Source organism: Asterias amurensis, chromosome 13 (genome assembly GCF_032118995.1).
Source record: "Asterias amurensis chromosome 13, ASM3211899v1".
In the NCBI taxonomy this organism is placed as follows: Eukaryota; Metazoa; Echinodermata; class Asteroidea; order Forcipulatida; family Asteriidae; genus Asterias; species Asterias amurensis.
In genome coordinates this window covers 3,424,289-3,437,887 of record NC_092660.1, presented here as the reverse complement: position 1 = coordinate 3,437,887, position 13,599 = coordinate 3,424,289, and the positions used below count along the sequence as shown (strand labels likewise).

Sequence of the window (13,599 nt, the reverse complement as noted above, 5' to 3'; positions counted from 1 at the left end):
GGGGGGTTGGCTGGCTGATGGAATGTATCTTTCATTTGTTGCCAGACAGCGGGAAGTATGAAAAATATTTATACTTGAATTCCTGGGGAGCTGGGCACAGAAATCTAAAACTACAAAAAACTTAAGACCTATTACAGTGGGCTCTAGACATTGAATTAAAGGTGTACATTTTTTAAATTGTAACACACACAGGGCACAAACTTAGGGGAGTTACATTAGACCAAAGGTCTTGCAAAGTTTTTACTGGACCATAACATCTTGAGAAAGTACTTTATTTACACAGTTTTTACACACAAACTGCAATGAAAAAGCTGTGCCTCTGTTTTATGAAGGAGCCCTCATTCAATGATTGTATTAGACATAAGTTTATTTTTTTCCCTAAGGTTATCTATGAGGTACACTTTGTATGCTTTACGGAGTGTTCCAATGAACCATTTTCTTCAAGTGAAGCATGAAAACAATATACGTGATTGAATTAAAAGTTTGTTCTCTTTTCTTTTCTTTTGACAGATACTAAAGTTCTTTACCAGTAAACCCAACAGTGGAGCACAGGAATCTGTCATTGCAATGTGCATTTTCAACTTTGACTGGTAGGATCACAACTTTCTGAAATAAAACTTGTTTCAAATAGTTATTCTCACACTTACAAATATTGTTTTGCTGAATACCCCTGCAAACGACATAATTAGTTGATTACCTGTTGAATGGTGTAGGCATTGACCCAGGGAGGGGGTCTGGACCCCTCCCTGCTCTCGATTACTTTTTTGATTTTGTGCTTTGTTTCTAACTACGGTAGCTATTTTCCTTTTGTAAACTTTAATTGTGCTATGACGTAAAGTAGCCCTGACCATAATTCCCATTACCTGCTTGTATAGTAACCCTAATCAGCACAACCTTCCAGTTAGTTCAGTCATTTTGCTTGTTTTCTGGTGGGTAAAATTCCTGAATACGCACCTGTAGCAGTATCAACAAAACTTCTTGCTTGATCATTTATTTAAACAAAAGTTTTGGAAATAATTTGAATGAATTTATTTCAATTTCAGCTAGAGGGTTCCAGTCGCTGCTAGGACCAAGCTGATTTGTCGGCTTAACCATTTGACACAGATCATCATCAACTGCACTTTAGTACCACGGTGAGTTTGAGGCACAATCGGCTAAGCTGCAATAAGACTTTGAGTGTTTGTTCTTTGAGCAATTGAAGATGTTTCTCTTATTTGAATCTTGCAGTATACCTGTGATGAATCTGCCCTGTGTGTTGTGGTGCATTGTTTATTCGGACATTTACATGATTTGTAACTTTATGCGCGCTTCTTATTCTTTGCGTCAAGTGCGATTATTAAGTTGCAGAGTTCAAAATAAACAACGCACCACAGCACACGGGCCTGATTGAACATGGTGCATATTGACGTACATTTTCACAGCTAATTTCAAACATGACTTCCCAGGGCTTAGTCCCATGGGTGTGACAAACATGTTCTTCGCTGTGTTTGGATTGAGTGTCTTCAGCTATGGCTTTCGCTGCTGGCAGCATTGAAGAACTGGCCCTTCCTTCGTAGCTACAGTAGTCTATAGCCAAGGCTAAAGTAAATTTTGCCACAACCATCTGAACTCATATGGCCAAACTCAGATGGCTGTGCAAGCCTGAGAATTAGCAAGCCTGATTTGTTGTTCATGAATACAACATTTTGTTATTGTTGTATTCAGCAACAATAATAATGTTGGTTTTATCAACAACCAATAAGACTTACAAATTCTCAGCTTTGCGTTTATTCCCTCATTATTTGAATACTGGGAAAACACTGCACAAAGGTTTATGTTTAATACACTTTTGGGTCGACCATTTAAGCAAAGTCGACTGGAGCAGGACCCTGGCGCTGTACTAACTGAGCAATCTAGCCCTATTGTTAAGGGTCTTCCTATATTTCTTTGTTTAGGGGAGTGCAAGTTCTTTTTGAAGTTCTTTGTATCTGCTTTTGTAACATCCAAGGTGTATTATGAAGTCCAACATTTTTCAAAAACATTTCAGTTATGGTGTTTTGGCCCTATGATGATAAGCCACCAACTTTCAACACCATACACTTCAAAAGATTCTAGAGTTTATCTGTTTGCATTAACCGACATCCAGTTGTTTCTATGAAAATTGGCATTTTGAAAAGAAGAAGAATAATATTGCGTTACTCATAGTCTATATCTGGTGACTGTATAACCACAATTATGTGTACATCCTGAATAATATACACATATGAATCAATTCTTGCTGGTCAATCCAACTTACAGACCCAGAAATTATGACAGGGTCAATCGTTGACAGAGGGGTCATTGTAGTGCACTAATTGTGGCTACCCTGTAGGGTTCGTCAACATTTCACACAGAAGAGATGGTCTGTATAGATATGTTTTGGCTTAGGGGGGTTTGTCAAAAATAACACTGTGTGGAAAAAGCTCGCCACTGAAACATTGCTGAGGAAGCCTCTGATATCCTGTGCTTAGCCTTCAACTTTGCAGGGTTGAGTTTTATTCCATACTCTGTTTGATGATCATAAAATTGTCCTAATTCTCACTTTGTCATATCTTAATAATGTTGTCTCGCGTCGACGTTCAACCGCTAAAAACTAAGATTGATAAGGGTTTCTAGAATCCAAATTTTTGACTTTAAAAGTGGTTTCACGAGTTAACATGGGCAGTTGTTTACAAACTTAAGGATTGTTTAAGTTTGAAATAGAAAGCATGATTTTGTTTGTTCTGTTACCTTTTCTGGCCACAAGACAGGTCCCTCCATCATCTTGTGATGTAAGACTCTTTATCAAACCTTGACCGATTCCTCACTTCACCAAATTTGTGGCTGTTCACCCCTGTCCTGCACCTAGCCATCAGTAGGCTATTGACCCACTTGCTGCCCTTGCTGACAGGCAATGACCTCCCTAGAAGTGGGGTGCATGTGCGCCCCCCTAATTTGTGCCCCCTTCATGAGGGGCCAACAACCCCCACTCTCCCCCCTTGCTACCGAAAACACGGTGGACTGTTTAGGATCCTGCATGGACTGTACAAATTAGTTGTGAGTTTTTTAATTTGAGAAAATTGATGCTTGGTCTTGGTGTTGGCAAGTTGACTGGGGGAGAACTGCTTACTTCGCTGTTAATTTATCTTTAAGAAAGTCTCCAAGGAATTGGGGAGGAGGTCTTTTGCAGCCTTAAAAGGTTTAGCATTGGTTACTCACAGGGGGAAAAAGAAGGAAAAAGATAGAGAGGAGAAAAAGGAAAGAAGCTGATGGATACTCGGTTGTATTGTTGAAGTGAAAGCTTGGATTTGAAGTGCATGGATTGTTTTTGCCAGGTGTCATTGCATGTCACTCCCTACGAGGCTGTGCTAAGTTTTACTGATCAATCAGTAAACATTGAAGAACAAAAACAAAGGGTCAAAACAAGGTTTTAAACGGACGTTTAAGAACAAGTCACTACTCTTTTATTCCCATTCATGAATGCCCTTTTGTTAACAAACGTTAAAAAAATACAGTTATAGACACTTTGACAATTTAAAATTTGAGGTTTGAAGTATTTTTTTCTTCTAAATATTTTTTTTGAAAAATTCCTATTAAAATCAAGACTATTTTATGATAATGGTTATAAACAAAACTGTAGGGTGTGGTTTTTCTCTCTTGTTTTTGTGTGATTTATAGGAAAAGCATTGACTGTGCGAGTCTGTCAATATAAATTTGCATAAATCCTTTATTTTGTTGTAAATTACCGCGTAGTCATTCAAGAAAAATATCTGCAAACAAAATTATTTCCAACTTATTGAATTTTTAGCAGGGATTAATAGTTGGAATCATGTAGAAAAGTCACCAGTCACTTTTTTCATACACTACAGCTACTTACAAAGTGCCTGATTAAGGGCGACAACTATGCAATAATGTATGCATATTTCAGTACACCTGTATGCAATTTGGTAGAGTTGGTAAACAAATAGAAATCTGATTTCATCTTATTGATTTGGCTTGAACTAAACATGTAGCATGAGCTTTACATTGTCAGTTGTAGTTACCAAAGACCTTGTCATTTTGTACTGAGGGAAATTAGCTAAAACTCCTGGAAAGTGGTATAATTGGGAGAATTTCCTGTGCGGTTGACTCCAACATCGAGTGCAAGGCGTCGGGGCACACGATTCCCATCGGATGGCAACAAATATTTGCCAGATATGTGGGAAGATGATCGTGTTCATGTTGCCGACTGTAAGACTGGGGAAATCGTCGGATAGGAAGTCAAATTTTCATCAATTATCTTCGGGCTGATCTCAGGAAGGTTTTGCAATTGGTGGAGTGAAAGATGGTAATTAGTTACATACCAGTGAGTGCAATTATCACTGTGCATCTTGGGGATGCAGGAGAAGGTTTCTATCCCAGAGGATGTAAGAGTTGCCTCCAACAGTCATTATCTTCATACAAATATTTCAAGTCTAATCATATTATTTTTGGAGATGTGCGTCAAGATTTGTTTTTTTCCACAGACTCTGGCGTACACAAAATGATAGTATCTTGGGCATAGAGATGGTCTTTGTAATGAAGGATTTTACGATTTACCACCAAGAGTTATTTATTTTGTCTAGTTGTGCGTAGCAAAGATGCACTTTGAGATTCAGTTGTTGTGGCCGATCGGTTAATTAAGAGCGCCAGACTTATTCTTTGGTGTTTTTGATATGTGGGTTCGAATCCCAGTTGTGGCACTTGCACAATATACTTGCACCAGGTTGCACTTTACCAGGGCCCAATTTCATGGCTCTGCTTATCGTCGAATTCCACGCTTACGATCACGATTCCCCGCTAACGTGCAAGTGCCGAATTTCTTCGCTAGCCTTGTAAGCGTAGAATGCCTACTAACATTGAGTATGCACGCGCAGAAGCCAAAATTTGTCGCTAATCCGTGAAATACGCTTGCTGTAAGCACAGAATTCCCTGCTTCCGTAATACAAAAAGTACATGTAGCTGACCGGGAAAACAAGGTTGATGTATGACGTAATCCAGTGTTTTGGGAAGTGGTGTGTGGTTCCTATTCAAACGATCTACAAGTTTACAATGTTTAAGATTGATATTTGATTTATAGCAAGGAAGAGAAGGATTGGAGCAATGGGTGTGTTTTTTAATCCCTTAAAGTTCACATTTCTGGAACCGTTCAAAGTGGACAACTTGCTTCTTGATAGGATTAACAACCAGATTAAATCTTACTTTGATAAAAAAAGAAGAGAACTTTCATCCCAAAATAGACCTAGTCTCCTTGTGGTAATATTTTATTTGATTGATTTAAAAATAAAGCATCCTGAAGTTTTCGTTCAATAAATCTTTGAAAAGAAGCATTGAGTCTTTGGGATGTTGTATTCCTGTACTGTTTGAAGAATGATCTGCGTGACCATGATATTGACGTTGGGCGCCAAAGTTTCAAAAACATGGGCCTGAAACCTCGGTTATAGCCTCCCCCAGGAATAGCTGGCTCTAAGCTCGTGGAAGTGAAAAGATTAAAAAGTGCTCCACACTATTGCTTTGGGAATTGACGATGGTTAGGTGTATTTCGGAGGGTAAAATCCCCCTTTCCGCACAGCCTCAAGTTGGATCCTGATAAGCTCTGAAGGGGGGCACCCGTTCTGACACCTTACGTTAGTTTCACGTTATTGAATCCGTCAATGGGTTTCAACTACTGCTAATGACTTGGCCCCTTTCTTTCTCTCTTCGCAAAAGTCCCCCTTCCCCTTGAGACGATGTTTGTAAAAATATTGATTATTATCATGCTGTCTCCAGGCTGTCTTTGTGAATTAAGATTTAATTGAGTAATTGGAGAATGTGCCTTTTAATAATAAGATAGTGGTAACTGTGCCTTGGCGCTATTTCAATATCTGATCTGTGGTAATCATCGGGTTTGAATATTTCTGCTTTCTTTTAGGTAAATGACATTTGAGGACAAGTGCTGTCTAGTGTTGTACACTCATATATGAGGTGAGTAGACTGCATCGTCTTTTGCAAAATCGGAGGGAACTGGGTAGATGTTGTTACCAAGAAAAACATTTAGACTTTTTTCTTAACAATGTGATGGAAAAGTCTAAGCACAATAATAATAATAACAAACCGCTTTGTAATCATCAACAATACTAAAGCCCAAGCATCTCCAGTAGTCCAGCATTCTCCTGAAGATGAGCAGAGTGTTCTGTTTAAAACGTCCTGACCATCTCAGTTCTGATTCGCAGAATCACCACTTCTATCTTAGACACATTTTTGTCACCCATAAGCTTATTTCTTATTACACAGAGCATGTTTGAAAATGGAACAAAAACTACAAAGACAACAAATCTTCACCTAACTGTAATGGCAGGTTGATTTCTCAGAGACATTTTCCCTGCAAATAGTCAAATATCAAGATTTATTTCAGGTCAATATACATGTATGCTCAGTGGTTTTTAAGGGGAAATAAGCGGTTTGTCTGCTGTGTGAGCTGCTGTCTCAAAGTCACCATATTGTTGATGTTATCAGTACAAGAATAATACTAATAGATCTTGCTTCTATGTACCTAAGAAACCATGGCTGGAAGTACATCAAGCAGTAACTTCTTCAGTACAACTGCCTCTACCAGCAACAAGCTGCCTCACTCAGCCTGGGAGGAGCCTGGTACCTCCTCATCCATCGCTGGGCACCTAGGAGTGTCTGATGACTCCTTCAATGAGCAGAGTATTGGGAAGGTGTACGGTGGCCATGGGGATAATCTACACCTTGACGGAGAAGATGACGAAAACCAGGTAGTTAGGATTTCCAGACCAGTCAGAATTTTCCCCTGATTTCAGGTTTTGAAAGAATACATCTCCATTTGTATTCTAATATTGTCCATTGGAAAGTGATGTTGCAGCCAAAGTTGTGTGTCCAATCATGTAGTATCCATTTGTGATAGCTTCAGACCATCTGTAAATCCTCCGAAATGTATCATTTTGAAGGTCTCGTCGTTGTGCTCAAAATCTAGTTTTGAAATCATTGTCTTTTGTTTGAGAACTGTTTGTTAATCGTGGGACCGCACAGATGGCCGTCTAAGTTTTTTGTTAACCTGTGAAATACGCTTGCACCTTAGCAATTTTTTCTGCTACAGTTATCATAAAAATTTGCTTATCAATATGCAGCTATATGAAATAAGGCCCTGGTTGACAAAGCAATTATGGTACAGTTTCTTGCTCAAGAACACTAGTGCCAGGACCGCGACTCGAACCTATTGATAAAAAACACCGGAGCTTGAGTCCGGTTCTCTTATTCCGCTTGGCCACAACTTGATTTCCAAGTCTTTTAAAAACCTTGATTTCCAAGTCTTTTAAAAACCTTGATTTCCAAGTCTTTTAAAAACCAAATGATAATTACTATAGACACTTCACATATTTACCCAAGTTGATTTGGTGTGTGGTAACACTTAATGCTAATATCGACTTTGATGTGCAAATTGTTCTTAAACAGGTAGGAAGTTGTTGTGCTTTCACGTAGTATAGATTGGGAACTGGTAGATGACTGAGTTTACCGTAAATAAGAGGTTGCCAGCGTTTCATCTACTGCAGTAGTAACTTAATGATAACCTTGATAGAAACCTAATAGACGTATTGATTAAAATCAGTTTAGAAACGGTCTCAATCACCTTGATTGAAACTGATCAACACACTGATCAATATCTGAAAAGTTGGACCCTGCGGCAAATAAAATGTGCTTCCAGGAAATCTCTAGACAGTCACTGATATGGTTCGAAAGAAAAAAAAAAAAGGCAATGATTTTTTGTGTGTGCAAAAGATCCAGGATAGATTTGGGAGGTTACTCTGGGCCAAAATGAAGCAAGATGGTTATCTGGTGGGACTGAAGTCCTTCACAGTCTGGCCTGGGCCTTAACAAGTTACTGGCACATCCTTGTGATACCATCGCTCTCATCTCTCCTGGGGGGTAACCTTGTGTGGAGATACTGCCCCCAAGACATTTCAGCACCTGACCTTTCAGAGACTCTTAAAGACACTGGACACTTTTGGTCATTGTCAAAGACCAGTCTTCTCACTTGGTGTATCTCATCTCAACATAGGCACAAAATAACAAACCTGCGAAAATTTGAGCTCAATCGGTCATCGAAGTTGCGAGATAATAATGAAAGAAAAAACACCCTTTTCACACGAAGTTGTGTGCTTTCAGATGCTTGATTTCGAGACCTCAAATTCTAAATCTCGAAATCAAATTTGTGGAAAAATACTTCTTTCTCCCTTACTTCAGAGGGAGCCGTTTCTCACAATGTTTTATACTATCAACAGCTCCCCGTTACTCGTTACCAAGTAAGGTTTTATGCTAACAATTATTTTAAGTAATCACCAATGGTGTCCACTGCCTTTAACTAAGAGCAGTTATGACTTCAGACATTTCAACTCGTACATGAAATCAAGAAGGAAATGGAACTGTAGAGATAGACTTTCCCTGCAATGCGAAATCGTAGCTACATATGTAGATAAGAGATCTATATCGCTGTGTCAGATAAATTAGTCTGGTTTCTTTGATGGAGATCGCCAAACTGCTGGAAACCTAACATTGACTTCCCTTAGCTTGGAAATGGTTTTCAGGTTTTTTTTTTCAGTACGTGATCGCCACACCAGGAATAAATATCGAATGGGTGGTTTTAACTGTTCAATTTTCCCTCTATTCTATTTGGCAATAAGAAAAGTGCACAACAAAATGTATAAGGGTTTTGTTGTTTGTCACTTTAATTAAACTTTTAGTATTTGGCTTTACCCATTCACTGTAAATCACTTGACACTCGGTACTTTCCTGAGTCCTGCAGAAAACACCGAGGCCCAATTAAACAAACCTTGCTTAGTCAAACAAAATTGCTAATCAGAAACAATTTACCATCCAATTTTCCATAAAGGTCCCAACTCATTTTTTGCTAAGCAATGACTTCGCTAAGTGGCTTAGCAGTTTTTTCCTGCGAAAAAACTTTTTATAGTTGGTCGTAGGACACACAATGTACATGTAGTACAACACATTATGCAGTAAATTAAAGTCTTTTTGCCAAAATCAATCCCATTTCAATCACTTTAAGGTACTGCTGAGAATTAATTTGTTGGTCTTATAGGACTTGGACCAAGCTCTGGTCCAACTTTGTAATAACGTTAAGCGTAAGGGTTTGCAAAGGGCACTTCAACTGGAAAATCTTAAAGTCTATTGAAAACTTTGGATGAGCACCAAGCACCAAGGCAAAGACCGGGGCAACGTAGGCGATGGCCTCTGTTACATCTTGAGTTCCAGACCTGCAATAAGATCTCTTATTGTATTTTTTTGTTGAGGTAGCTGAACTTTTCTGAACTTGCTAGACTATATAAACATCAACATCACCAGATTCCTATCGGTCTAATCAAAAATGTATGGTTTTACTTTCAGCCAAATTGTAAATTGAGTGGTGTTGGAAATTGTTATTGTTGGACTTACATTCAGCCTAATCTTCATTAACAAATCCTGCCTGATGTTTGAGCTTTAGAAGTAGCAAGGGAAGTACGTGGACCCTGGATTGATGCTGCAGTCGCCCGTTATTGTTGTGATCTGAAACGTGCCACTAAAATCGTCCTATCATTCATGCCCTGACAGGTTTTTTTTTCTTTTTTTCTTACTGAAAGTACAGAAGGAACTGTCCTTCAACCTTTCAGCTGACGGACAGGGAGTGGTTTGGCAGGAAGTAGCATTTGGTTGTGGAATCGACTCTCCAAACTGGGTCAATGAACACTGGTGGTTATAATTAGACAAAACAATGCAATGAATTAAGCTTGGATGACTTTAGCCAACCCTCATGACATCTGCTTTTAACATTTGCATTTGTCTTAATTCAGCTAATTGAAAGTTGGTCCATGGTCGGCTGATAAGATAAGAGGTCTAGATAGTCGTTTGATGGAGAAGTCCATCTGCTCAAACAATGTGGTGATAGTTTCACTGTTTTTTTTTCTTTCAAAAACAATAGACAAGTAATTTTGTTGGTTTAAACTCTTAACTCCTTGAAAGTGAGTATAGAAAGTCTCTTAGTCTGAGGCCACAAGGTCTGACGGAAGTTAAAGGTAGGGTCATAGATTGGTCAGGACTCCAAAATTTATTGACCATAAATACTTATTTGGTGAGAAGTACTGCAGCTTTTAATAGTGTATACTATTTTTTAGAAATGATTCCTTCGAGGTAATGTGGATGGATGATTTTTCACCCCTCAAAAATTGAATTTGAGAAACGCATAGATTTCTTAGAGTCAGTGCCAATTTCACGAATGCTGCAACCAGAGATGTGGTTGGTACCTGAGGGTCCCTTCGCTAAACTTGGATGTTCATGTGAAATTACCTTGACAGGTTTTTTTCTTTTTTTCTCAGCAAGTAGACACTGCATTCGACTGAAACTTTCAATGTGACTTTTATTATCTTTCTCGATAATTGAGCCTATAAATCAGCATTACGTTTACTAAAACCAATTTATGACCCTAACTTTAAACTTGTAACTCCCTGAAATTGTACTCAAAAGTACATACAATCTCTTGATCTGAGATGGAAAGGTCTGAAGGAAGTTCACAAAATATGAATGCTCGGCCACTTCTTTCGAAAAGAAAACAATCTGAAGCTTAAAACAAACAGGTGTCTTTGTATTGGCTTGAGAGGAAACTGCACATTGGAAGATGGTATTAGTGCTGACACTCAACAGGTGTTTAAGGCAGGCATGGGCTTCGCCAAACTGTCTCTTCCTGTGTCTCTGGTGGGCTAGGGCGATGGCTGCTCAGCTTGTTATGCCAGTCGGCTCAGATAATTACTTTAATATGGCTTGAAGAGGACACGTTTCCCCTGGAGATGGAACTTTTAACTTGTAGCGGGTAAAATTCAACTTCCTTTATTGGATGCAGATAGGGTACAGTTATTCTGGAGTGTGTTTTGCGGTCAGCTTTCTTAATGTTGTTAAATGGTTCAGAACAAAATAACTTACTGGAACATGGATTCAGCATACATGTAGTGTTAAGGATGTACACTATAAGTTAATGGCTACCTTTTCCTTATGATGTATGAAAGTTTCTTTTATCTAACATTCAAACTGGACTAGAACTTGTTGATGTTTTGAATAAATTTGATTTTTGGGGGCTTGCCCTTTCCGGTATTAATTAGATCAAAGATTGTTATTATTCCTTTTTTGCGTGAATTTGATCATTTTATCCTTGCAATACTGTGTTTTTAGTTACTGAGGGATCTTTGGTGTCTCGTCTGTTTGAGTATTAGCGTCCCTTCACTTTCAGATACATGCAGTTAGATTGTAAATATTGTTGAGTTGTGATGTTGTCATTTTGCCATCTTGTGTTTTTCAATTGACTAATGACAGTAATACCTCATTGAAAAATGAGATAGATCGTCTCTTAGTGCTTGTTCAACTTATTTTGAATCTGGTCTTGGAAAATAAATATAGGTCCAATAAAAATGTTGAGCTACAAGCCCTGCAGTTTTTTTTTTATGCCCCCCCCCCCAAACGAGCCCTGCTGTCGATTTCACCAAACTCTTCCTAACTTAGGATTAATATTAAGGACTTAAGACGAGGTAAGTTCCGTATCCATAGATGCTAGGACGCATTGAACCCATTCTTAGTTAGGACAAGTTAGTCGTCGTAACTCGAGATAGGATTAATCCTAGCATGTGGTGAAATCGACTGCTGATCTCTCGATGGAACAGTTTGATTTTAAGGCCTTTTCTCACTGTCCAAAATCTCGGGGTCGGAACCGGTTCCGAACCGGAGACTTTGTTCACCCCGTTTCACACTAAAAATTTCGAACCGCCTCCGATCCGGGTAGCATGCTCTAGCTGGATAGAAATCAACCCTGGCAGGGATCAGGTTTGAAAATCTCAATCCAGATCAAAATTGCATTTTTCGGCATGAACCATGAATATTGCTTGTTGCTGATCCTTGTGAAAAAAAGCGAGGCTAAATCGGAGAAGACCCGGGTAGGTTTTAACGCAGTTCGAAATGGAAGTAGGGTGAGAAGGCCTTTAGTTACCGAGGGTTTAGTTACTTCACTTCAGGTACATACATGTACATTTAGATTGGAGGTGCATTGTGCCAGTAAATTTGTCATTTGAATCCATAGTAGATTTTGATGGCCTTTGAGGTACAACCCCAATGATGTACTGATAGCCCACTGGTAGCTAAGAAAATCTAACCCACGGGACTAAAGACTTCAGCCCTTTTCACACTAAAACCCCCAAAGAAACTACTGAAGAACTGGTTCAATTTTCCTAAATTAACTGGGTTAACCCTATCCCCAAAGTGGGGTACATTGTGTTAATATAGTCAAAGAAATGGCTATTTCTTAGTTAACCAGGGGTAGCAGAACAACTCAAAAGGGTTTAACAAGTTGAAATTTTCTTAGGAATTTCCCTGTATCTCCTGTGAAAGTGGCTTTTAAATATCGTACAGTCTGGTGGGCCCAATTATAGAGCTGCTTAAGCATAAAAACTAGCAAAGCTATGCTTACCAGAAAAAAGGTTACCACCTAAAATACCATTTCACATGTAGCATCTGTGACTGGTACCCTGCTCATTGTTGCTTAGCAACATTTTCGTCTAAAGCAGCTCTATGAAATAGGGCCCAGGGTAGGAAAGATGAGACACAATGACCATAGTCATAGTCTGAGCTTAATCATTATGGCATGTATGGTAAGGTGTACTTGGGATGGTTAGTTTATTATCTCTATCCAGGGGAGTGTTAATCCAGGGCAGTTGTTCTGGAGTGGTTATTATTCTACTTGTGTAATGATAATAACGGTGCATTGCAACCTGGCCAGCTGAGGTAGTCAATATTTCCCGCCTAAATGAAGTGGATTAACCCTTTCCCCTGCTTTAATTGCTACAGTCCACGTATCTCTTAGTCATCGTGGTGTATCCATCACGCAGATGCTGACAGTGGTTGCAATTACTACATTCTTTAAGTTTGTTTCATTCAGGGGGGGTTGGGGCGGGCTGTGTGATGATGAGTGAAATAATTTGAAGTTACAAAGATTTACAAAAGTTGTGGTTTTCTGATTAGCCGGTGAGAACTCGTTCACGGTCAATCTTGGAAGTGAACAAGTTGTGAAGGTTTCCTAAGTTGTGGTTAATGATTTGCCGCTGCCCTGATGAGGACTTGTTCACGGTCAAACCCAGAGTGAATCAGAAGTTTGATGGATCAATTAAAAAGCCACTTGTTGAGATTCAGAGGCTGCCAACAGTGAACAGGTGTTAACTGTGTTCAGTGACACAGTTGTGTAATTGTCTGTGAATGTTGGGGAACTTGGTAATTGAAAATGAAAAAAGTGCATTGATTAGGGAGGTAAACTAACATGGACATTTTGTGTTTTTTTTGTGGTGTGCAGACATCATGCACGAATGTTTCATCCTTCACATGAATTAACATGTGATCACGTCAATGCTGCACAGCCTGCAGAATAACTCTTTGAAGACTCCTTTTTTTCTGCATGATCATCATATCCTGTGTTTTATAATGGGCTTGTTGACAGTTGATGTCTTCCTGCAGCTAGCGTAGGTTCAGTATGGCTGCCACAAGGGCCATGATTGTTGTCAT

At 39.1% G+C, this 13,599-nt stretch overlaps 1 protein-coding gene across 4 annotated transcripts in view; it reads left to right on the top strand.

Annotated features, from left to right (window-relative positions):
• Nucleotides 1–13,599, top strand: part of LOC139946112 (mutS protein homolog 5-like) — a 114,042-nt gene that overhangs the window by 22,020 nt on the left and 78,423 nt on the right. For all 4 annotated transcript variants that reach the window (XM_071943726.1, XM_071943724.1, XM_071943723.1 and 1 more), the window contains exons 2-5: nucleotides 511–590; nucleotides 1,044–1,133; nucleotides 5,927–5,979; nucleotides 6,553–6,773. In XM_071943726.1, coding sequence (XP_071799827.1) covers nucleotides 6,558–6,773 — 216 coding nt within the window. In that variant the 5' untranslated portion in view covers nucleotides 511–590; nucleotides 1,044–1,133; nucleotides 5,927–5,979; nucleotides 6,553–6,557. The remainder of the gene's footprint in view (nucleotides 1–510; nucleotides 591–1,043; nucleotides 1,134–5,926; nucleotides 5,980–6,552; nucleotides 6,774–13,599) is intronic.